This window comes from Phocoena sinus, chromosome 14 (assembly GCF_008692025.1).
Source record: "Phocoena sinus isolate mPhoSin1 chromosome 14, mPhoSin1.pri, whole genome shotgun sequence".
In the NCBI taxonomy this organism is placed as follows: domain Eukaryota; kingdom Metazoa; phylum Chordata; class Mammalia; order Artiodactyla; family Phocoenidae; genus Phocoena; species Phocoena sinus.
The window spans coordinates 82490091-82515380 of NC_045776.1; the positions used below are offsets into that span (position 1 = coordinate 82490091).

At 40.5% G+C, this 25290-nt stretch overlaps 1 protein-coding gene and 1 non-coding gene across 4 annotated transcripts; both read right to left on the bottom strand.

Moving 5' to 3' along the window:
• Positions 1-721: 721 nt before the first annotated feature.
• On the bottom strand, positions 722-24447 carry ZCCHC8 (zinc finger CCHC-type containing 8). 3 transcript variants are annotated; one of them, XM_032602561.1, is made up of 14 exons: positions 24114-24447; positions 22894-22936; positions 20268-20342; positions 18589-18694; positions 17305-17379; positions 14917-15020; positions 14732-14797; positions 14102-14162; positions 13483-13625; positions 13051-13193; positions 10008-10129; positions 8592-8678; positions 8206-8323; positions 722-2936 (listed from the first exon to the last, which is right to left on the bottom strand). In XM_032602561.1, exons 1-14 carry the CDS (start codon positions 24310-24312, stop codon positions 2158-2160), a joined length of 2121 nt encoding a protein of 706 aa, XP_032458452.1. In that variant the 5' UTR covers positions 24313-24447; the 3' UTR covers positions 722-2157. The 3 variants fall into 3 exon arrangements, with proteins under 3 accessions (XP_032458452.1, XP_032458453.1, XP_032458454.1); XM_032602562.1 differs by having other exon boundaries at positions 20268-20296; positions 24114-24193; XM_032602563.1 differs by lacking the exons at positions 14732-14797; positions 14917-15020; positions 20268-20342; positions 22894-22936; positions 24114-24447 and having other exon boundaries at positions 18589-18651.
• LOC116739418 lies at positions 19670-19804 on the bottom strand. Its single transcript, XR_004345589.1, has one exon. It is a non-coding gene; the product is annotated as a small nucleolar RNA SNORA9 (small nucleolar RNA).
• Positions 24448-25290: the final 843 nt, after the last annotated feature.

The following is a 25290-nucleotide window of genomic DNA, read 5'->3' on the forward strand; positions in this document are numbered from 1 at the left end:
TAACGCCCCAAAGCACATAGAACAACTCAAGTGGGCCCTCAATAACTGGATAAATAGAGAAATAGGAGTCAATTTTTTGAGAAACTAGTGATTTATAGAGCTTTTGACAGAGAGGCAGTTTAATGGTTAAGAGCATGGATATGGGGGTCAGAGTGATCTAGATTTAGGTTCACCAGGTTACTCAGCCACTGTGTGTCTTAGGCATTTCCTCTAAAAATGAAATTAATGATCCCTACCTAATATGGCGATTGTGACAATGGGGTAATAAAGCACGAAGAACCTCATCATGATTGTCTGTGGGACATGCTAGAGAGATAACTGTTAGATTATCTCTGGTGTCATAGGAGACTCTGCACAACGCGGTGCTTGAGGGGCATTGAAACAGCTACTTCTGTGATTTAGGGAACAGTCAAGTCTTTAGTTGGACTGGCCTCTCAACAACCACTTTTTTTTTTGGCCGTGTCATGTGGCACGTAGGATATTAGTTCCCAGACCAGGGATCTAACCCACTGGACCGCCAGGGAAATCCCAACAACCACTTCTTAAGTGCTGACAAGTCCTTTTGACCTCTCTATGCCGCTCAAGTTTCCTTAGGTTATGTACATAATGTGGTGGTAAGACATTTACCTGACAGAAACGTTGAGTGAGATAATGTACGTAAAAGCACTGTGTAAACTATTGTAGAAGATGTTTTATTATGGACTTCGACTCAGAGAAAAAAGCCAAAAGTATTAAACATTTTATTCAATTTCTAGCACATTCTGTGAGGGGCTTGAAAATAAATTTCTCTCTTTCGTATAATTTTTCTTCCCAGTTAATTTGGTTTCTCAAGTTCCCAAAATGAAAACCGAATCTGAAATGGTTATATTTTGCTCCCTCTGCCGGCCTGTGAGGAGAATAACACTACCTAACAGGAATCATTCAAGATCATCTAAATGTTTATTTTCATGGACTTGAGTATAAAGATGTAATGGCATTCCACATAAAGACAAAAAACATAGTTTCAGCTCTATCTGATATATCTGACAATTAAACACAATTTTTTTATGTCTACTTTTTGTTTTTAACAATTATCATAGGATTCAAATCTAGAAAATTATTTTTGTACAAAGGCTAGCTGCCCTCCATTTATCTTTTTCAAAATGATTACTTTAAAAGGTCCTGCTGTTTCTATATTTAAGGCTGAAATCCACCGAAAATACCCAAACTTGTAATTTCTTTGCTGCCACTAATTTTTGCAACCACAAAATTTACTTCCAAACTTACAAGGTTGTATATACTTATTTAACTGTGAATCATTTTTTTGCATTCAAAGTCTCAGATTATGTATATGAAAGCTAATTTATTAAACCTTTGTACACAAAGATGAACATACCTGTATAGCAAGCTTATATGAAGAATGAAGTTACAAAAAAGTAAAAGTGTTATTAAAACTGATGCATGTAAATCACTTACAAAAATACCCGAAATGGGATAAAGCTGCTCATCCCTGATTTTTCTCATTTGGTTCACACAGTTGAAATATGAACTTTAAATGGTTAGAATGTTTTCTTTTAAAAAGTGATATATTAAACTTACATACAGGATAATTAGCAAAATGTAGAAAGGGAAAACAATGTACAAAAGACAGATAAAAATCATCACTCTTGACAGACACAATCCAAAAATAGTATAAACCTTAACAGACTATCTCTAAACCAGCTCCTACCTACGTCCCACCCCCCAAGGTTTTATCAGCAAGAATAAAATATAGTAAACCAGCAAGCTCAGTCTTTCTGTTCTTTAAAAGAGGCCTGACTTCAGACCACAGTTAAGCCTTAGATAGACTTTTTTTTTTTTTTCGGTATGCGGGCCTCTCTCACTGTTGTGGCCTCTCCCGTTGTGGAGCACAGGCTCCGGCCGCGCAGGCTCAGCGGCCACGGCTCACAGGCCCAGCCGCTCCGCGGCATGTGGGACCTTCCCGGACCGGGGCACGAACCCGCGTCCCCTGCATCAGCAGGCGGACTCTCAACCACTGTGCCACCAGGGAAGCCCTAGATAGACTTCTTTTAACATGGGAGGGACAAACAGGAAAATAATTTTACCTGTCCACTTAGTACTAATTACCAGAATGCACAGTTATAATTAAATAGCTCTTGGTGCTATGTCAAAAGCAGTTTATTCAGAAGCCTTCTTGTTTTTTTGCTGGTTTCGGGGCGAGTTCTTTAACAAGTTTCTTATCCTGAGGTACATTCCAGTAGATTCCGCCATGTTCTCGAATTCAAATGGCGTTATTCCGGTTGCAAACTTGCTCATGTCAGGGACAGGGCTATGGATTTTAGTGGCTGTTCCAGGACTGGCGTCCGCCTGAAGGACCTTCGGGCTGCTGCCTCCATTCTTGACCTCACAGTCTGACTCGACCCTGCCGCTGTCAAGAGCACCTTTAGAGTCTACCTGAGCCGGCTCTTCCTCTTCTTTCTGGCCAGGCAAGGCAGCCTCAGAATCTGGACTCGAGGTTTGTTCAACTTCCGACTTCTCTGTACTGGTGTCTGGTACCTCAGCCTCATCTGACATCTGCTTTTCAGATGTTTTTCCCTCTGGGACAGGGAGGTCAGGCTCATTCGGGCAAGGTGAAGAGGCAACCGAATTCCCGGTTAAAGGTGTGTCAACAGGAATATCAGAATCACTGTGTACGCTCTCGGCCTGCTCGAGGGCCGCCCAGATCCGCCTCTGCTGTTCTTCAAGTTCCTCCAGAGTCAGTGCGTCCTCGTCCATAGTCACAGATGCCGTTCTGGTCTGGGGTGAGTCACTGGGAGTGAGTGGCGGGGTGCCCTTGGGCAGCGGAGGCGTGAAGATGGGTGGAGGGGTGCTCCGGGGGAGCGGAGGAGTGCCAGGGGGCAGCGGGGGCTGAAACTGAAAAGTTTCACTGCTCGGGGACCCGTGCGGGACCTCTGCATCTGAAATGAGGACGTTGAGAAACTCTGAGTTGTCATATAGCATTTATTTGGTTTTACGAACACTTATTATTTGAACTCAGGTGAATCCAGAGGTTCACTGGCCAAAATTACTGGCTCAAGAGGGGAAAACTGGATCCTCAGATACCATGACCATCACTTAATGTCCTCAATCCACCTGAAAAGAACATCTGCAGGGGGAATGGTCAGGATCTCTGGCGCCGGGAACTTTAACCGAGGGAAAACTTTAACACAGTAGGAAACTGGGCTGGCACTTCAGCTGCCTAGACTCCAGAGTGGGTGGAGGCAGAAGGATATGAAGTGGAGCTGGCAGGGCGGGAGGGTCCCTGGCTTATCTCCCAATTCTGTACCCTCAGTCTAGACTGTTCGCCTGAACTGTGGGTTCATACAGCCAACTGGTCACTGGTCTTCACTACCTGTAGGTCCCACAGACACAACAGATCTGACCTGTCCAAAACAGAGGATCTTTCCCTAGTCACACTCTTCCCCTATTTTCTAAGCTCGCTAATAGCACCACCGGTGGCATCTTGCTGAAGTCTCCAAAACTGAAACCTGCTCGTCATCAGACAGTCCTCCTCCTTTCCTTCTGCCCACGCCAGGTCCTTGGCTCTCTGGGGCCCACCCTTTCCTGCAGCCTGTCACAGGCGCTGCGTTATTTGGGGCCACTACCGTTTGTCAGGAATATGAGTCCTTCCTGCCTCTGGACGCTTCTTCCTTATATTCATCCTCCAAACTATCAGTCTTTCTAAAACACAAATCTGGTCCTAATAACACTTCCATCTCATGAGAAACTCTTTAGGGCCTTCCCATCACCTGCAGGAAGAAGTCCGATCTCCTCTGGGCCTTAGAGGCTCTCACAACCAAGAATTTGCCTACTTCCACCATGTCATTTCTTACTGCCTGGTTTAAAAGACTCCAGCTGTCACACTGTTGTTGGACCAACGTGCCGTGATGCTTTGTGCTTCTGTATTTGCATTTCTCACTGTCTCAAACGCCCTAACCCTTCTCATGGCCCTGGTAAATCTCGGAATTCATCCCTCATGATACAGCTCGAAGTCATTCTTGGGAAGAGGCTATGACTTTATCCAGCACGGCTGCTCAGTTTTTCCTTGGTGCCACTATTACGGTTGGTAACCAGCTCTGTGATACTAACCTCTGTATGTATCACTACAGGCCACCACATTTATATTAAAATGATGTTTACACATCTGCAATCCTAGGCGACAGAAGGCCGTAACTAATGGTAGCAGCTGTGTCTTATTCATCTTCCTGGCCTCGGGGTCTAGCAGAGGAGTCTGAAACACACTATGTGTTTAAAAACTTTGGAAAGGTCAACTGCATAACACAGAATCATAAAGCCTATGCAAAACCAGCCTGAACTTTATTGTACAGGCAATAAGATCTGTGAGGAGGGTAATACACTGTCACTCAGAGTTTAAGATGTTAACTCAATCGGAAGAGCAAAGAATGGATTAAAAAAGCTGAAAGGAAGGATTAAAAAAAAAAATCAGTTATAAGGGCGCCAAGAGCAATCAGGTGAGAGAAAAAAGCCTGAACGAAGAGGCAATTTCTGAGACAGTGTTCAGATTTCGGTAACTGGCTAGAAACGAAAGCCACGATTACGGGTGGATGCGGCTGCAGACGAATGGCATCTCTCAGTCTCGGGAGCTGCGACAGCACGGGTGCTGCCGGCTACAGCAGAGAGCACAGAGGAGCAGCTGGCAGGCAGAAGGGATGGCAAAGCTAGTGAACTACTTGACAACGTATGTATTTTGTGCTTTTAAGAATAAAACATAACTAAACAGTTTAACCCAAGTTTCATTTTGCACCAAATGTCACAATAAACACTATTAACGTAAGAAAGCTAAATGGGAACAGGATGTTCAGGTAGTTATACTTCACAGTTCCAAGCTGAATCACTCTACCCACAGGTTTGCAATATGGAATCCATTTCACTTATAACACACGATTTGCTAATAAAATTTTCCACAGGAAAATGGCAATTACACTGACTCACTGTTTCTTCTTCTTGGGAATGAGCTGCCGACAAAAGTCACTCGAATTACTATGGCTTACAGAGTTCTGCCCCTGCAGGGCAGGAAGAAGCTGGGGACAGGGGGATTTACGGTGGTTCTGGGGTGGGAAGGGCCTGCCTTTAGGACCATTTATCAGGGTGTCCATAGGCCAACCCAGTTCAGTTAGCAGGCGCCCTCGGCCCTTTCATTGAGCAGCCCTGTAGCTGGCCTTCAGAGTTGGGTCTGTTACTACTCACTGAATGATCACTTAAGTTGTTCAGAACAAGGGTAGGGAAGGGGGTTGCTATTCACCCCCTCAAAGACGCTGACATTCATTGTGCTGAGAGGGAACATGGCAAACAACATGTTTTAACAAACAGAAGGATGGACTGGGGGTGGGAAGACACATGGAGGTCAAGACACGTGGCTCGAGGCCTTGAGCTTTACACGTGGTCAGTGTTCTGACACTGGCACTGGCCCATCTTTTACGTCTGCGGCTTGGGCAAGAAAGCTCTTGTCACGGGGTTCTTTGTCCCCAGCAGGTGAGTGCGTGTTATGGTGGCTGCTCTTTCTAAAAAGGCAGAGGCTTACCTAAGCTTCTGCACAGAGGCAGGCGCTTGTAAACAAAACCAGTTGCCTCTGCTGATGGCCGCGACCAGAGGAGCCTTTAGCAGGTGGTCTGGGACCTTGAACTACACTTACCAAATGTGTGCGGGCAGGCAGAAGCCTCAGCGGATGGCAGCAGAGGCTCGGAAGCAGGCACAACTGACGAAATAATTCACTTGCAGACTGCAGGGTGAGGGGGATCTAGCGAACTAAGGCACAGGCTTCGGGGTAGGGGCCCAGCTGAGTCCTCAGGAAGTGTGGCCGAGGCAGAGACCAGATATATAGTGTGGAAAGAAGACATTTCAGGCCTTTTAGGCACCTGGGGTAAATAATCTTTGTTCTGCAAAGGTTCTGTCTGTCTTACCGAGAACTAAAGAGGTTCTAATTAAACCGTTTATCCCAGGGTGAGTTAGGCAAAAACTAGCACTAGATCTTCTGTCCCAAATTCCACTGTGGACTGAGAGCCACAGAAGGAATGTGGAGGCACTAAACTTGGATTTTTTTTTTTTTTTTTTTTTTTTTTGGCGGTACGCGGGCCTCTCACTGTTGCGGCCTCTCCCGTTGCGGAGCACAGGCTCCGGATGCGCAGGCTCAGCGGCCATGGCTCACGGGCCCAGCCGCTCCGCGGCATGTGGGATCCTCCCGGACCGGGGCACAAACCCGTGTCCCCTGCATCGGCAGGTGGACTCCCAACCACTGCACCACCAGGGAAGCCCCTAAACTTGTATTCTTGAGTCTCACTTCATCACATGGGCTCAGGCTGGCTCTTGGTTGGTTAATTATATATGAAAGAGAAAGAAAGAGACAGACAGACAAACAGAGAGAAACTTCCCTTAAGAGGAAGGTTTCCTAGGCCTCAGAAATTCCCTCACAAGAAACAGAAGCAGCAGCTCCCAGCACAGGGCTAAAAGTGCCTGCACGTAGTGTGTGGACCTAGTTACGGACTGCCACCACCGCACATTCCCAGACCTCGAGAGAAAGCAACTACATCCCAAATGGTTCAAAATACCAAGCTCGGTGTCTTTTCCTCAGAGGTACTGTAAGTGCCTAAAACCAAAATTATCTTCTTATGGGGAAATTTCTTCCAACCTAAGTTCCCAGGTGGTGGAGTCAGACGACTGGCCCTAAGAGAGAGAGAGAAACCAAAGTCTTTGCCCTTACTCAGAAATCTTGGCTGTGGCCTTTGATAACACTGGGAAGTGCTGGGCTCTGGGAATGTATTGTCTGGGACAACTGCTTTTGGGTTTTGGGGAATTGCTTGCTTTCAAAATTTCATAGGTATGTGGCAAAGGCTGTAATTCTGTTTCCTATGAACTCTTTGGCCTTGTTAAAAGTGAGACTAGATATTGAAGTAAGGCTGTAGGTGCTAAACGTCCAGGTTGTGAACTTTACTCAGGTATCAAGACTCCTGTGGTAAGAACAAGAAGAATAAAAAATTGGGGAAAATGGTTTGGAGGCTTTAATTTTGGACTTTGAAGTTGCTAGTGCAAAATAATTCAATTTGGGGATTTAAGGTGATTTAATCTGCAACCTTTAAATTCTCCCTGGGTGCGGCTTCCCGGCAGTCCAGTGGTTAGGACTCCGTGCTTCCACTGCAGGGGGCACACGTTCAACATCTGGTCGGGGAACTAAGATCCTGCGTGCCGTGTGGCATGGCCAAAAAAATAAAGTAAAATAAAATCTCCCCGGGAATCTGAAAATGGGTACTCGGGGTGGGGAGGTCTCCATTCAAATTTGAGGCAATTTACATTGCTGGCCTCTTATTACTAGAGCATCCGTATGCATTTTACCCTAATGTTGCCATTTCATTTCACTTCCAGAACATCCGACACGCTACATGGGACCAGAGTAGAGGGGCGTGGTTTGTGACGGGAAACAGAACAAGGGTTGAGTTTTCATCTTAGGTTCAGAGTGGACTTGGAGTTTATCCAATTAACACAAAACTCTGATCCATTCCAGAGCCTTCTGGGGGCAAAATCTAAACTACTCATCAGTAGTCCCAAGGGGAAGCCCAAAGGAGTGGTGGTTGGTAGTGGGGTAAGCGGGGACTCAGAAAGGTGGAAGCATGACTGTCCTGATAAGTACTGCTCTGCTGAAAAGGACCGTCACAACCCTGCTTGACCGCAGGTCCCACGGTAAAGCCAGAGGGTTCAGAGAACAAAAGGCTGGGGGAGTATCAGAGGGCAAGGCCTTTGTTCCCTCCTGGGTTTCTGGGAGGACGGACTTTCCCCCTGGTCTCTCTTTCCTGGAGGGAGGAGGGACTTAGTGGATTTATACACTAGGGAAGAGTAACTGAGAAAGCTTGACTTAGCTCTGCCCTTCTTCATCTCGGGAGCTGCCAAAGGGGAGCATGTTCCACTGCTTGTCTCAAAGCACTGCCCACCAGAGGGGCCGGTCCAGGTCCAGAACCACTGGGACTGGGTGGGTAGGTCTGTCTAGCTCAGGTACCCAGTCGGCTGCCCAGCTGGCTCTCACACCAAGCTTTGATCAGCAAGAGTGGAGATGCTCTGATATCCGAGTATAAAAGAAAAGTTCGTGCTCATAAACAGCTTCCTCTTTCTTATGGAACTCAGGAGCATACAAATTCACCCTACTTTCTGAAGAAATCAAAACCACAGGATGAAACCTACCCGAGTCAAGCTCCATGTCGGCGGGCGAGGCTGCCAAGCTGCCTTCCTTCTTCTGCTTCTTTGGGCTACTAGGCCTGGGCAGAGACGAAGACCTCTTGCTGTTGGACCTGACGCTCGGCTAACGGAGAACCAAACTGAACACAAGTCAGGCGGGTCCACAAAGAATTGAACCCCATCCCTTCACTTAAATATGATGTAGAAAACCAATCTGGAGCTAAGTCCAGGTAACTGGAGAAGGCAGTTACCTTTCTCCTTTGGATTCATCAGAAAACACAGAGTGCTTTCTATCCAAAGCGAGAAAAGGCAATAAGATGCCTAATGAGTTACAAAATTCCTCAGATAGACATGATACATTTTTATAAACCACACTCTGAAAATCTATTTACCGCTTGGAAGTTAGAAGTTAGGTAATTGGCAAACACGTCTTTCTGCTGACATGCCTGCATTGGTATGGAACCAAACATCCTCCATTCCTAATGATGAAAAGAGAAGAGAAAAATAAGTACGTATTTGGAAAACGTCATGCTTTGAATAGTCTGCTGACAGGAGGTAAAGTGGAGGTCTCAAATTACATTTCTGCTTCATATGTGACTTTTCCTTTTTGGGGAAATTAATGAAAATAATGGAGCATTGAAGGGGAAATAAAAACCAACTCTGCCTGCAAAATGATCAGGACTGAACACTAAAAGACTACTTGACAAAATCGCTTGGCCCAAAAAGGTTCTACCTACTACAAGAAGAAGTTACAGGCACTAATGACGCAGACTCTCATTCGGCCTGGCTGGCTCCCGCCCCCCTCCTGACGCACCAGCGCTGTTCACAGGACTGTTAACTGTTCCCTTCTCCTAACTTGCTCACTCATGCTGATTTTTCTGTCTTCTGTTCTTTCCCTTTCCAAACTGAGCAATAATCTTGAAGGTTCAACATCACTTGTTTCTCTCTTATGGCCAGTAACACATTCAACAGTGGTTCTCAATAGAAATCACTTTGGGCTCTTGTGAAACCTATAGATTCCAGGGACTAAGTTAAGTCTAAGGGGGGGCAGGGGCGGTGCTCAAGAATGTACATTTCTAATGCACACCCCAAGGAGATTCTGATGTGGGCTGGTACTTGGACCCACTTCCAGAGGGACTGATGGTCTGTACATGCAACTCAGCCCTTGATTAATTACACACGTCTTCGTATCTGTTCACTAGACTGTAAGTTCAGACCTTTGGCTGTTTCTCTGAAGTTCAGTCCCTAAGAACACCTAGAATGCATTTTTATTAAAATACCACCACCACTATCACCACTACTATAGTTAGTTGTTAAAGCCTGAAACGTAAGATGAAAGTTGGAAAAGATTAAGTGTAGCAAACCTTTCTTGTATAGGAGAAATTTTACTTTGGGGAGGGGGTGAAGAGGGAAGAGTAGGAAAAAGTTATAGTAATACTTAGATTTATTAAAGGCAGAAACTTACTTCCCAATTAATTCTGTAAAACTTATAACACTGCTTCAAACCATCCCATATTTAAAAAAAATAATCTTTTAATTTTAGAATAGTTTTAGATTTATAGAATCTAACCATTCTATTTTAGCTCCTTTTCTTAGGGCATAAAATTGGAAAAAACTGTGGGCTTTTTTTCTGATGAATTCAAGATTTCACTTAATATTCTAATCAACATAAAGGAAATTAAAAAATTAAACACAAAAGCAACACATTTACTTCTTTATGGAACAGTAATTGCTACATAAGCTAACATTTTGAACAATCTACATAAATAATGTCACATCCCAGAAGAATAAAAAACCAACACACTTACATCTGGAATTCCTCTGGGAGTAGATATATTAAAACCTGGATAGTTTACCAACTTCGAGAGATCGTAAGTGACACTTTTATTTTGTTGTACTTCTCCAGCTTCTGTTTCTCCATCAGCACCATCTATTACAGACCATCAAAACGCTTAATATTGCTAGATGCCCACATAAATCCCTCTCCAGACCAAAAGCAGACCTGGAAAGTGCTTAGATCCATGACCACAGAATTATTCCGAGAATAGCTTTAATTATAATTTGTCTGAACCATTAGATTAGAATTTTTAAACAACATGGACATATTATTTTGATAAAAATAAACATTTAAAATCTTGGAAACTTTAGTTCTTCCATGAGTTATTTGAAAAGTCTGTTTTGCACTGGTCTTTGATTTGTCTAACCCTCTATTCCAATTCTTTATTTAATAAACATTTATATAATGGTCACTGTGTATGAGCTTGTGTTTTCTTTTCAGATAGTGCTTGAAACAGTTTACAAGTATTCATTCGCTTAATCTTCATAACAACACTAAGAGGTACATACTATTAAAACCACTTTACAGATGAGAATAGTTTTTGAAGGATACTTAGGAACCACTTCATTATTTTGAAAAGTACTAAATAAATCGAACATTTTATTTTGCCTTGTCTATATACCTAAGGTAAACAAATAGTTGACGAGAAGTTTCTCTTTATATAAGTTTTCAGGATAAGAAGCCAAGTAATGAAAGAATAAGAATATAACCAGTGTGTCACCCGTCATTAACAGATAGATATAGGCAATGTTCACCAATGACTGATTCCACTACAATTCACAGGAAACAGAGGGACAGAGAAACATGCTAAAATAACACCATGGGGATGCACCAGCAAAATCTTGAAAACTCAAAAGGACAAAATACAGAGTTTTGTTAAAAACAAGAAAGGGAACTTACAGATTAAAAGAGATTTAAGAGGCTCTCAATGATCTACAATCTTTTGTTCAAAGAATCTCTATTCAAACAAATAAAGAGAGAAAGAGAAAGAGAGAGAGAGAGAGAGAGAGAAAACAGAAATGCAAGCATCTACAGAGCAGCAGGAGCAATGATAATTTGAATGTCAGCATGACTTGGGGATATATTAAAAGGCTGTGCTGGGGCTTCCCTGGTGGCACAGTGGTTAAGAATCCACCTGCCAGGGCAGGGGACAAGGGTTTGAGCCCTGGTCTGGGAAGATCCCACATGCCGCAGAGCAACTAAGCCCGTGCACCACAACTACTGAGCCTGTGCTCTAGAGCCCGCGAGCCACAACTGCTGAGACTGCGAGCCACAACTACTGAAGCCTGCGTGCCTAGAGCCTGTGCTCCGCAACTAGAGAAGCCATCGCAATGAGAAGCCCGCGCACCGCAACAAAGAGTAGCCCCCGCTCGCCACAACTAGAGAAAGCCCGCACACAGCAACAAAGACCCAATGCAGCCAAAAATAAAAAAATAAAATTTAAATAAAATAAAAAAAAAAAAGGCTGTGCTAAATATTCTTTGGTACCACTTGAGGTGGGGGGGTTGGTAAATTTTTTATTTAGCTTTTATTTAATTAATTTATTTATTTATTTTGGCTGTGCTGCGTGGCATGTGGGATCTTAGTTCCCTGACCAGGGATTGAATCTGCACCCACTGCAGTGGAAGTGCAGAGTCTTAACCACTGGACTGCCGGGGAAGTCTCTAAATTTTTTATTTTTATTTTTAATTACCTAAGTAATATCTAGAAACACTCTCATTTTAAAAAAATGTACAGCATTAGAGATAATACTAAAATCTTAAGCCCAATCCTGTTTTCGTTCTCAGGGATAACCACTGTTGAGTTTGCTGTATATTGGTTAGGACTTTAAAAATTTTTATATAAAAAGTTATTTACTATCCACCAGATGCCAGGCACTGTGCTACATGATAAATAAATAGATACAAATTGTGACAGGGCATGAAGAAAACAAACAGGGTGAAGTGATAAAGACTGGCAGAACAGGTGGGTAAACATGGGGGAGACACATCTATTTATTTATTTATTTATTTATTTTTGCGGTACGTGGGCCTCTCACTGTTGTGGCCTCTCCCGTTGCGGAGCACAGGTTCCGGCCGCGCAGGCTCAGCGGCCATGGCTCACGGGCCCAGCCGCTCCGCGGCATGTGGGATCTTCCCGGACCGGGGCACAAACCCGTGTCCCCTGCATCAGCAGGCGGACTCTCAACCACTGCGCCACCAGGGAAGCCCGGGAGAGATACCTTTAAATAAAGTGGTCAGGGAAGGCCTCTATGAGTCCAAACCCTGAAACCTAGGTGGTTCTTGGTTAAGATCTTTCAAAAATATCTTTTACAAACATAACTCCTCATAGAAAATATAGAGCATTGTTTCATCCGTGTGGGTTTTTTTTTAAAATTTAAGATCAATGGTATCATAATATTAAGTCATCCAGAAACTTGCCTTTTAAACTCAGTATTGCATAGGGATTTTGCCACGTTAGCTCCATGGATTTACTCCATTTTTAAAAATACTGCAGGGATTCCACCCCCCAGATCTACCACGGTTTACTTAGCCATTCTCCTTTAGGGCCTTAATGTTGTTTTTAATTTTTCACTATCATAGTCAATGTTAAAAAGTATCTTTATATACATACATTTCCTTGTGTGCATGTGTGAATATTTTTCTAGAGGAGGTACCTAAGAGAAGTTCTAGATCATAGGAGGGTTTATTTATTCTAATTTTTATAGGTCTCCTGGCAGAGATGGATATATTTCTGTTACCATTACTGAGAAAGGCAAGAGCTTATGAGGTCTAGCTGGAGAACCAATACCTTGCTAGGTAGTCACTGGGCAAGTCCAGATAACCATCTGATAACTCTCACTGAAGTTTTAGCTCCTTCCTTGTAAAACAAGGGAAACACCATCAAGATATTTTTTAGTTAACTCAGCACACACTAAATAAGCCAGTCATTCCCACCCTATTTTACTGTGATTCTTTAATTAAAAAAAAAAGATAGAACACTTAAGCTGACTTATCTAACTGAACATACTATACCTTTTCCATCATAGAGTGCAAGCCCTGAGGTCTCTAGTTCGGCCTCTTTGAGCCAGCCTGGTGGGTATCCTAGCTGGCGCATTCGATATATAAAAGGTGGAAGACTCTTGTCCGTCACACCCAGCGCATCCTGAAGTTCCTCACTGAGTAAAAATAAAAGAGGAAGAAAAATACTGTATTCTTGTTTGGATGAAAATACATACTGGTCTGATATTTTAAAACTCTTCTGTGTCTTATATTACACGCCTGTGGCACAGTGCCTATCAAACACATAGTTAAAATTCCAATAAATCTTTTTGGATGGATTGATGTACATTATATAGAGCCTTGCTAGAGAACACTTATATCTTGATTATTACCCTGAAGATCCACAGAACGTTCCAAATAATAGGGAAGCAGAAATGACATTCTATGGTAAAATGACAGAGGTACCTAATAACTCCTGGCTTGAATCTTCCAAATCTTTCTTCTACTTCTTCTGCATGGTATCGCTGCTGAAAATTCTGACTGCTTGTCTCACCACAGGCATCCATATACTCTTTTCTCTTCTCACTTATTCGAGCAGCATTCCGAGGCTAAATCGTAATGTGTTTGGAAAGAATGGTATCGAGCAGTTTAGAAATATTTCAGAAATTAAATAAATATAAGCACTTTTTCTAGGTCAAGCACACAGATTATTTCAGTTTTAATGCATAAGGGACAGGTATAAAAGAGAGTGGATACTTTAGGAAAATAAGCAAAGAAGAGAAGCAGCCCCTTAATTTCGTATTACCTTGGTACTATCATAACATAAAATAAAGTTTTGAAAATAAGTTGTCTAAAAATGAACCCTCATAATGTTTTATTCATCTCAAATACAGAGTACTGTAATAAATTATTATTTTTTTTAAATCTATTATCTTTAAAACTTACGTATAAATTTGGAAAGATTTCAAATCAAGGACTATGGGAAAGACAGGAAGTTTTCTTCACATCACACAATGCCACAGATGTATTGAAAACATTAGAAAGCTCTGGTTCAAAGATTTTTTTTTTATATGAGAAAATTTACCATTGGGCAATCTTTCATTTGATGCTCTTCAGAACCACAATTGAAACAGTGAGGCTTTGGCCTATTTGGTCAAAAAACAAAGATTTTCATAATGTAAATAGAAATATAAAAGCAAATCAACAAAATTCTGTATGACAGCAACGTGTATCAGAGACAAGAAAGCATGTAGATCGCCAATTATTATCTGCATAAATGAGTACACTTTCACTTCTTGTGCTTAGTGATTTAAACAAACAGTACTTTTGACCAAGTCTTTTAACCAAGAACCCTTGTGTTCCCGACTGATCTGTTACCTCTGAGTTTTGTCAGTGGCTAATAATAGAAGAACCAAGGCAAACAGATTATCATATTTTCCTTTAGGTAACTTGGAAAGGGGTAGATGGTTATAAGACAGCAATCAAACTGACAGCAGTAATTATACCTTTCCACCCACCCAGGCACATCAGGAGTGAACCAATGAATTCCAATATAACTGACTTAAACATTTAACATGTCTATATATTGAAATTCTAGTTTAATCTGTTTATTTATCGTAATCTAGCAATAAAGAATATTAACTTTTCAAGCTAAAAGAGTTCATGGTTTTGGTTAAAAAAGAAGAAGAAAACAAAAGCAACTCCCCACACAAACCTTTTTGCCTTTACTTGTATTTCTTGCCCTTCTAGAGAAACAATGTGGCTGAAGACTTGCTGGTACCTTTAGTGAGTTTTATTAAGGAATAGTTATCATAGTCTGCAAAATTTGGTTTTTTTTTTTTTTTAAAGGTGAACTTAATGGCAAGATGCATAAAGATCTTCATTCACTATGTAGGATACTTGGGTATTTCCCATCCTTCCGTAAGCTGAGGGTTTTCATTTAGTAGCGGTTGCCCCAATTTATCAAGGCAAAAATTAGTAAAATACAGGACACTTCCTACAACCTGCAGAAAACAAGTCAAAAAATATTGCTATTTAAGCAGAAAAAAAAAGACATTAAATAATGTAAGACTATGATTAATTGTTTTAACAATTTATTTCTGGATGAAATTATTAGAAATAATAATCAACTCCCTAGTTAAAGGAGCCACATTCTGATGCATAAGTAAGATCTCCATCACTGAATTCCCCTCTGTTGCCTAGATCACTGAATTTTTCCTGTTGGATCACTACCATCAGTTGCACTTTCTCCAGACTTAAAAAACAAAAACTTTTCAACAACTCTTATATTCCCTCCAATTTCCCATTTCTTTGCTTCCTTTTGCAGCAAGATCCTCAGACAGTTGTCTATATCTATATAGTCATTGTTTCCACTTCCTTTCCTCCCAATCACTCTTTTCCTTTCCTTCCAACTTTTGGGAACAATTTCCTACAGAAAAGTTGAAAAAAATGGTACAAGGAACACCCATGTACCCTCCATCTAGATTCAACAATTGTTAACTGACATTTTTGTGTGCACATCTCTACACACACACACACACACACACACACACACACACACACACACACACACTTTTTACTGAGCCATTTTTAAAAAGTAAGTCAACACCACTATCATCTTAGTCTAAGTCACTATTTTCTCCAGCTCGAGATTAATACAATAACTTCCTTCCCAGGTTCTAGCTTCCACACATAACCAGCTACAGACTCTATTCATGACACTGCACCCCTAAATACTTCAGTATGAGCCTTCTAAGAATAAGAACATTCTACAAATCACAATACCACTGTCATGCTTAAGAAAATTACTAACACCTTAAAATCATCTATATCCAATCTATTTTCAGTTTTCCACAATTTTAAAGACATGAGGGTGCTGGGATGATGAAGAGCCCACAGATCTTACTGAAAAGATTTACAAGGTATGTACACATCTCTACAAATGTGATAAAGGCTGATATTTGCAAAGGTATCGTTTTAGATCACCCTATAAATGTCAAGTGGAAGAACTAGGACCAGGGATTGGATTGAGTCCAAGAAGCACATATCAGCTCCACTTTTAGAGAGTGGAAATTTCTATCACAGGTGTGAAGAATGAAGTGGTTTGTCTCATTTTTTAAAAAAGTGAATTCCAAGTTACTGGAAAGACTCAAAAAAAGAGCAAAATGCTCTAAGGGCACTTTAAAGAAAGATTCCTGAATTTGAATTAGATAACTTCATTTCCCTTTTAAACGCTAAGGTTCTGGGATTTAAAGTGGCACCTGCCTGGAAATGGGGGATTTTGCACTTATTAATTTAGTCTAAATTGTGGTACATCAATGGGACACAATACTCCATGAACATGAAAACTAGTCTCCCTTTAATGGAATCCAGGATTACACCATCTTCTTTAAAAATTTTTAAGTTGCAAAATCACATCACTACACTGCACTGACACTGCTGAATTTTGCATAGGTACTGAAAGGGCTAAATGTAGGTTCATCCCTGTAAATCGTCTTCTGTTTTTCACCCACTATTGTAGTCTGTCCACATTTAACACTTCCTATCTGCCACCTGTTATATTAGCTATATATCCCTCTCAGTTTCACCCATCTCTAAGTTCCACAAGCATGCTTTCTATATCTTCATCCAAGTTCTTAAAAATGCGTAGAGGTGAGAGAGAGGGATGAATAGGCGGAATAAAGATAATTTTTAGGGCAGTGAAACTACTCTGTATGACAGTCTCATGGTAGATGCATATCATTATAAATCTGTGCGAATTCACAGAATGTACACCACCAAGAATGAACCTTAATGTAAACCATGGACTCTGGGTGATAATGATGTGTCAATGTAGTTCCATCAATTGTAACAAATGTACCACCTGGTAGGGGCTGTGGATAGTGGGGGAGGCTATGAATGTCTGGGGGCAGAGGATACATGGCAAATCTCTGTACCTTCCACTCCATTTTTCAGTGAACATAAAACTGCTCTAAAAAAAACCCAATCTATTAAAAAAAGAAAAAGAAAGAAAGGAAAGAAGATGAACAGAGAGGATAGTCAAGAGAAAAATAAAGTCCTCCAAAGTATATATATTGTGCCCCCAGGCCACAATGAAATAGTTATTAAAAAGCAAACTGTGGTAGTTAGAGGCTGAAGCCTACACTGTTGTTTACAACAAATTTAATGAAAGAATGTGTGATCGTCTGACGACATATGCCTATACCACTTTATCATTTAAATGTCACCCAATGGACATAGGATAGGAAACACATCTGCAGAATTCAAAACTTAAATGTCCAAACTTACACTAAAAGCTTCCTTATTGTTGACAGCACTGGATTCTTCTACTTTATGGTCCTCTTCTAGCATAACACTGGAAGGCTAACACAAAGAGAAATACATGTTACAAAAGGTAACCAATTTTTAACAACTTTCAATTTCAAGTATTAGCCATCTGAACACACTTTATTTTCTAATACATACCATTAAGGTATATAAAATTTTGAATTCATTGTTGTCATAATTAGGGTGAGTTGAGAAGTTAAGCTAGGTAGGAACGTTTATGAAAGAAATCTCCCAAGTGGGAAAGTTAAAAAGATATATAAAAGATACTATCTTCTGGAGCATTAACATACACTATGACTTTTTTAAAATTATTTTTACACTATGACCTTTGTGTTAACAAATATTAATTATGGAACTTTCAACACTTAAACTGACAAGACAGACTTTACCTTGAAATCAGATAATCAAAGATTAAAATAATATATAACTTGATATTACTGGTCAATACTGTATTACAACCCTTACAGACCTCAAGCCACTACAAAATTCTGAAGTATTTCCTGAATCAAATATTAAATAATACTCAATATGTTTTGGGGTTTTTTTTTCAGTATGGTTTTCATTGTTAAATGTATTTTGTTCCGTGAATCTTTAAAAATTATACCTGATAGGTGAAAACTAAAGGTGATAAACAAAAAATTTAATTAATTAGAATACTCCATTCTCCAACCTCTGAGGATAAACAGCTAAAGATCCTTATTTGAGAGACCTACTTACCTTAATTTTTAATTAAAAAAAAGAGCCCAGAAATCATAATTCTGATTTTCTTAAGGTAAACTCATGCCCTAATATCCAGAGTGGAATCTCTCAGATTTCTTTGGGCATGCTGTTGATTTTTAAAACAAGTAGAAGGGAAAGAAAGGATAACATATGAACCTGTTCATTTTAGATAAAAAGAATCCATCTTTTATAAACCCCAGAGACAGAGATTTTTTTTTCTGACCTAAAATTAATTTTCTTCCCCAAACCACGTGTCCAAGTCAGGGAATGGAAAATAAAAAGGCTTCAGTTTTGAGTGCAGCCAGGTGTGAATATGAATCCCTGAGAAAAACACCCGTGATCCAAAAGAAAACCCTGTGGCTGCGCTGGTCAGACTGTGGAGAAGGAAGCCTGGCTGCAGGATGGGAGGTGAAGAGTCAATCTCAACAGTCATTCTGGTTTTGATTCAAGAGGATCCCTGGAGCCTAACAATTGGCAGCGAAAAGCATAACCTACTAATCTTAAAGTCTCTTAAGTTTGAAATACCTGGGGCAAAAGATTAAAGGAAGTCTTTTCCACATCATTTTTCTGCTGTTCCTCAAATCTTTTTACTAAATTTGATACAAATTCCTCTATTTCTTGATGATATTGCCTGCATAAAGAGGACAAAATGGTCAGAACCCAGACAGAGTAAAACATTGACTTGATTGAGTTTTATGCATTTTTAGAAGATGTCATGTGTAAATTTTGTTATTTTGTTTTTCAGAGTTTATCAAATCACTGACTCTTTGTAACACTCAGGAATCTATTCCTTAGGAAAAATATATACATTGCTGTCAAGTTAATAAAATGATTACAATAACCTAACACAGTGCCTAGGCTGTAACAGCTGGCAAATACTTATGCAAAGACTAAATGGATTTTATTTATAAATTTTACATACTTAATTTTTCCATATATAATACATGTAAATGGTTCAAAATTCAAAAGAACTAAAAGGGTGAGTTACATAATGAAAAGCTCCCTTCCTACCCTGTCTCTCAGCCCCTTATTTCTGCAACACAGAGATAATCAGTGCATTCAGCTATCCCACATCCTCCTCCCAGACACCCCCTCTGCACATATAAGGAAACACCTATGTAAATATTACACTGGAGAAAAAAAGACCAAAATGCAATGCAAGAAAAATGGCTGAGGTCTATTTTCTCCAGCTTTCCAGGTCAAGAACCTCGTTCATCAAATATTCTTCAGTGCTCGGTTCAGGAGGGGCCAAAAGAGCCAACCTCCTATTTACAGACTTGATCCATCAGGTCCCGTTAGCTCTGACATTGTAAGATTTCTGCAGGCACAACGCCGGGTGAGCAGTGCAGACATTAAGACTGCCAAGGGCTTGAGTTAGAGGCCGATTCGGACGGTGACGGCGGCGCTGGAGCCCCACGTGCCCAGCACCGTGCTGCTCCTGTGCTCACCACAGGCTGCTCCACCCTCCCAGAGCCTCAGGTTCTGCTTCTGCTGAGCTGAAGTAGCCAATGGACCTGCCACACAGGTAACGCCCTATGTACGGTCCCTTTACCTTGCCCGGCGCCTAAGATAACAGTATGATTAAGTGACACCGAAGGGGGCAAGCAGGTGTCTGAAATGTCTATGACCATGCTCTGAGGGAGGGACAGGTCAAGGCCTCAAACCATGTCAGAACATTCTAGCAAGCACTGCAGGAATGCACTGAGTCATCCTAGACCCAAGCATGCTGGAAGGTTTGCAAAGGTCTAGTTTGCTATTAAAAAGAAAAAAAAAAATCACGTGGGTAAGCTTTGAAGATAGCCAACAGGGAAAACTTAGTTCCCTGATTGTGGCAGAGAAATGGTTAAGATTATTTATGGTGGTAGCGGTGACTTTTATTTGAGGCTATTTATTGGGCTCTTACAGGTGCTCATTTAGCTACTTAAGAGGTAGTTACTATTAGTGTCCTGTTTTCCAGTGATGAAACTGATATGCAGAGAGGGTCAGTGACCTGTCCAGGTTCACAGATATAGAACGTAGAGGAGTCCAGCTTCAAATTCAGGTTTATATGACTCTAATGTCCTCACTCTTATCATGATTCCATAAATTTTAAGTAAAAGAATAAAGATGGTATATAAAGTAAAAATGAGAACAGCGTATTTATAGAAGACATTGTATCATAAATACATCAGCTCGTAATATTTAGGAAAGGGAAAATTACTTACTTTGAAATAACATTGTTCATAAATAGAATCTGAAATAAAGGTCCATCTAATTTAGTATTGTTCACCAATATTCCACTAAAACAGAAGTTAAAACATATTCTTAGAAGACATTAAAGTAAAACTTGCATATGTTTATATAAACACTGAATCTTTATAATTCTTAAGTACCAAAGATCATAGAATATTTTACAAATAAGATCAAGAACCACAAAGAACTCCAGTTTTACCCACTTTAACAGTTTTTAGGGGTATCTTTTACATTACATATTTTAAAAAATATTTCATAAAAAAATTAAAAACTGGGCTTCCCTGGTGGCGCAGTGGTTGAGAGTCCGCCTGCCGATGCAGGGGACACGGGTTCGTGCCCCGGTCCGGGAAGATCCCACATGCTGCGGAGCGGCTGCACCCATGAGCCATGGCCACTGAGCCTGTGCATCCGGAGCCTGTTGCTCCGCAACGGGAGAGGCCGCAGCGGTCAGAGGCCCGCGTACCGCAAAAAAAATTAAAAACTACAGTTAATCTTTCAACTGAAAAGCTTCTTTACCCAATGGCTCTTTGTTTACAAATTGAGGGAAGGGAGGAATTGAATAAAGCAGGTTACAAGAATATATTTCTGAAAGAATCAGTGAATTTGGATTAGAAATATATGGGAAATTGAAACACTTTATAAATAAATGGGTAGACTCTTTCTGGAGGGCAGAGCACACTGCACTAAGTAGCTCAAATCCAAAATTTTAAAGTAGAGATGTAAAAAGTATCTCATTCCTGAATTTGACTTTGAAATACTGCAAAAAACAGAACTAGACTACAGCCTGGAAATCTGCTATATATCCCTTTGGTAACCTGGGAGCAGCTGAATCTGATTCCTCCACACCTGCCTCAAATCCCTCTACCTGTACAGCACGTGAAATAAATCAATCTGTATGTGGAATTGCCCACATCAAGTAGAGAAATAAAATTAAATATGAAGACACCCAGAAACTTGCTTCAATTTGCACAAACTTCAGTTTTAAAAAATACATCATGTTTCTAAAAACTACATGCAATTGCATGACCCTTGACTGGAGTTCAGTTTGAGAAATCAGCAATAAAGACATTCAATTGGGGAAATCTGAATCTGGTTGAGAATGTTATTAAGGAAATCGCGCCAGTTATTAGGCGTGATCATGGTGTTGTGGTAACATGAAAGTCTTTAGAAAAAAAAATACATGCTGAAATATTTGGGGTAAAATATGTATATGGAATTAGAAGAAGGAAATATGGCAAAATATTGTTAAATCTAAGTGATGAAAATATGGGTATTAACTGTACTATTCTTTCCACTTTCTGTACGTTTGAAAATTTTCATCATATAAAGAAAAAACAGAAAAAAACAAAAACAAAAACAAAAAACGCCCCACAATGTTTACTGGATAAAAAGAAGAGACACTTCTGATCATGAAAGTTCCAAAAATAAGGGTTAAATCAAGAGATGTAGGGTACAGTTTTATCTAAATAATTTTATTTTTTTTCTTCCTTGGTGTTCTGTAGAAAGCTTTGTCAGTCTGACAATGTGGAGGGCACCAATTAAAAAAAAAATATATATATATATTTTCCTTTTTCAGGATACTAATGCTTGCTTCTTATAAATTGGCAAAGCCTATGATGCTGTAATCATTTGAATTCAGGTGATTATAACCCCCTTATAAATAAATATTTAATGTTTAAATGAACAACTCTATTACAAAGCATATGCTTGTCTAAATATTTTTACATATATAAAAATTGTGATTTTTTTTAAGAATCCTAGTTACATTCAATATATTTACTACCTAACCAAAAATAAGTGTAGATCTACAAAGTGTGCTCACATAGAGGAAGGAAAGTAGGGCATAGAGAAGTTATTCTTTAGACATATTCTGAAATATGTCTAAATTCTAAATATGTTAAATTCTAAAATTTTAAAGTTTTAGTCACCAGTGTAGCCAGTTAATTCAGCCGGTACCAGGGACAAAAAATTCCATGTGAAACTGCATCAGTGTACCCCATATTCTGAAAGCCTTAACATACCATTCTGTGTAATAAATTTGTACTTTAGGAAATATTTTAATTTAGTGACTACTGAATAAATTTAATTACAAAATAACAACATTTAATCTTCTATTAAAATCAGATGCCTGAATGCAAATTTACTCACTGTACTTTTTTCAAAAGCAACTACCATCTCTTCTTCTAAAATGCTGCATCTTGCATTATTTCTATTTATGAACACATTTTAATTGTATAAATAAATCTTCAGCTAGATTAATACTGTAATCTGAATTCTAACTTACCAGAAATGTTCACTGAATAGCAACAGCTAGGTTGATAACTTGCCTGTTCTGAACATTAAGTCAAAAACTTCTGAATTGTGTTTCACACATATTTTCATCCAATAAGTCAGTTTTCAAAGTTTAATACAGTTGTGAGAATTCAAATTTTACCCTCACAAATTAAAAATAAAAGATCATTACGATGATTTCTTGAGTACAAAATGGTACAAAAATCCTAAACACCCTTTTTGCAAAAAAAAAAAAACCCTGTGATTAAATATTAATGTCAGGATAAAAAATAAAGGACATTATGGTGCAAATTCAAGATCTCATACCTTGGTCGGGTCAGAATGTTCAATTTTCTTTTAAGTTCTTGATGTTATTACTCGTTAAGGAGTATAAGCCCTCATTAAACAGAAATACGAAGATCATAAAATTCAACTACTAACCTCATTTTTGGTGTCAATGTTATAAACATATGTTATAAATGTTAAAAGACAAATATTTTGAGGATGACACACTTACTGACCTCCTGTTTTGTTGCAGGGCTAGGTATCTGGATCTAAAAACTAAAATAGAGTTTTCATCCCTTCCAACATGGTATTTCTAAGGCAGGGGCACGTGGTTCAAAGAGACTAACAGACCAAACCAAAAACGTTATGCAGCGTAACAGACTGGTAAGACCTGAAGAATCTAGGATGGAATCTATGAATGTTCACTGTAAAATCCTTTCAAATTTTCTGTATTTTGAAATTTTTCATAAAAAAATGTCGAGGAAAACGGCATTATGAAAAAATGACTTCGAAAACCTTAAAAGATGATTTACCAACCACTTTCAGGGGTTTTTACACTAGAAAAACTACCTGAGCCAAAATTACTTGCATGTATATTACAAACAAAAAAATACCAAAAATTCTCTAAGAATGGAAATAAACATAGTAACACTTCTTCTAGAAAGGTTGTAAACATGTAACTAAAGGCGAACGGAAACTTATTTGCGCGTTTTCCCTAGGGGTTTGCAATGGCCCTTAACCACGGAAGCGACTTCAAAGTGGAAGAACTTTAAAATGAATCCCCGAAGTTCATCGAGCAATTAACCATTTCTCTCTGCATGCCTCGACTCCTTAACGCCCCCAACTGCACATCCTAGCACCACTAACTTTTGCCCCGCCCTAAAGACACATCTGCGCCTAGGTCTAAGCATCCGGTATCTCCTAACATATAACTACAGCTTGACTGCAACAACTTTAGCTTGGCTCCAGAAAAGGAGATCGGATGACTCCAAATAGGGGAAGAGAAGTGAAGAGTCTACAACTGAACAGTTGAAGGAGTTCGGAATAACGCTAAAAACCTGCCCCAGATTGGGGAGCGGGAGGAGTGAATAAGGTCCAGGATACGGATCCCAGAAGGGGAGATGTCTGCGCCGAGGCCTCGGGGACGGCTTATGCAACCCGAACCCGCGATTCTCAGCCTCGTGGAATTTCCGCCCGCACCCTCCCGGGGACGGCACACACCACACTCCCCAGTGACAGGGCCCAGCGAGCGGGAAGGATATTCTCGGCGCGGAGCTGCTCGATGGTTTCCTCGTACTGCCGAAGCCGCTCCCGCAGCTCTGCGTCGCCGACCCCATTCTCGTCCTCCTCGTCGCCGTCGTCGTCCTTGAAGAGGGTGTGAACTGGCTTCGGAGTCGACTCCTCTAGGTGGTCAAACGCCTCGAACAGCTCTAGGTCGCCAAAATCCACCTCCGCCGCCATTTTGGGCTATGGGAAAGATACGAGAAGAGGCGGAGCTGGCCCCCCCGGTCGAAGGCAAAGGTTGTTGGGCGGCACCGCTCTCTAGGGCTCCGGCCGCCCTAAGCCACCCAGTACGGTTTCCTCCAAACGTAGGCCGCTGAAGCTGCATAATAGGCGGGCCAGTCCTGTGAGACTACAACTCCCAGAATGCAATGGTGTCTCTTATACCCACTTCTGTGGTTGCTCGGGAGCAAGGCATGCTGGATATGGGTTTCTAATCGACTGTTAACTCATTGTTTGCATTGCATACTGGGATTGATCCTTTTTAATGTGAAGAAAGCCAAACTACATCAGATCGTGTTACAACAATATGAGTTGTCTCTTACGCATTTAAGGCTGCAAAAAATCAGAGCACGATGTACGGCTTATCACAGATCCTGGTGAATAAGGAACTCCAGTTTTGCCACAGACTACCGTTGTGATCTTGGAGAAGCTACTTTAGTTTACTGGGCTTGTTTCACTTTGTCATGAAGAACTAGCTTGACCTTAGATTATTTTAGATTTGTCTGTTGCAGCTTTTGGTGATTTCTCTCCTTCAATCACTCATTCATTCAATAACATTTATTTACCGAGTTCTATGTGCCAGGCACTGTTCTAGGAGCTGAGGGTGTAAGAGTGAGCAAACTAGAGAAGTTCCTGCTTTCATAGAGGGTACAGGCTAGCAAAAGAAAGAAACAAAAAATAAACATACATGTTCCCGCTCTTGGGTCAAAGTGGATGTTGATGGGTATTCATCATATTAATAAATAGATATGTGAAATAAAAACAGGAATGGATATGTAAAAAAATTGACATTTCTGTGGGAGTCAGTGGATGGAAGAACTGAGGTTTGAACTGAATTATGAAGTGTTAGGAGGGCAAAGTTGGTGGTATGGGGGGTGGAATTAAGAGTCCTAGTCTGAAGAAATGGCGTGTAGAACGAAAAGGCAGAGTGGACCA

Bases quoted from the DNA above. Each gene is read 5' to 3' on its own strand.
- ZCCHC8 (XM_032602561.1), bottom strand. From the start codon at position 24,312: ATGGCGGCGGAGGTGGATTTTGGCGACCTAGAGCTGTTCGAGGCGTTT. The intron at 8,679-10,007 runs GTAAGTGTGTTG...TTTCATCATTAG, and splicing joins CTCCCAGAGGAATTCCAGAT to GAATGGAGGATGTTTGGTTC. The intron at 8,324-8,591 runs GTAAATAGATTT...GTTCTCCGTTAG, and splicing joins TAACTTCTAACTTCCAAGCG to CCGAGCGTCAGGTCCAACAG.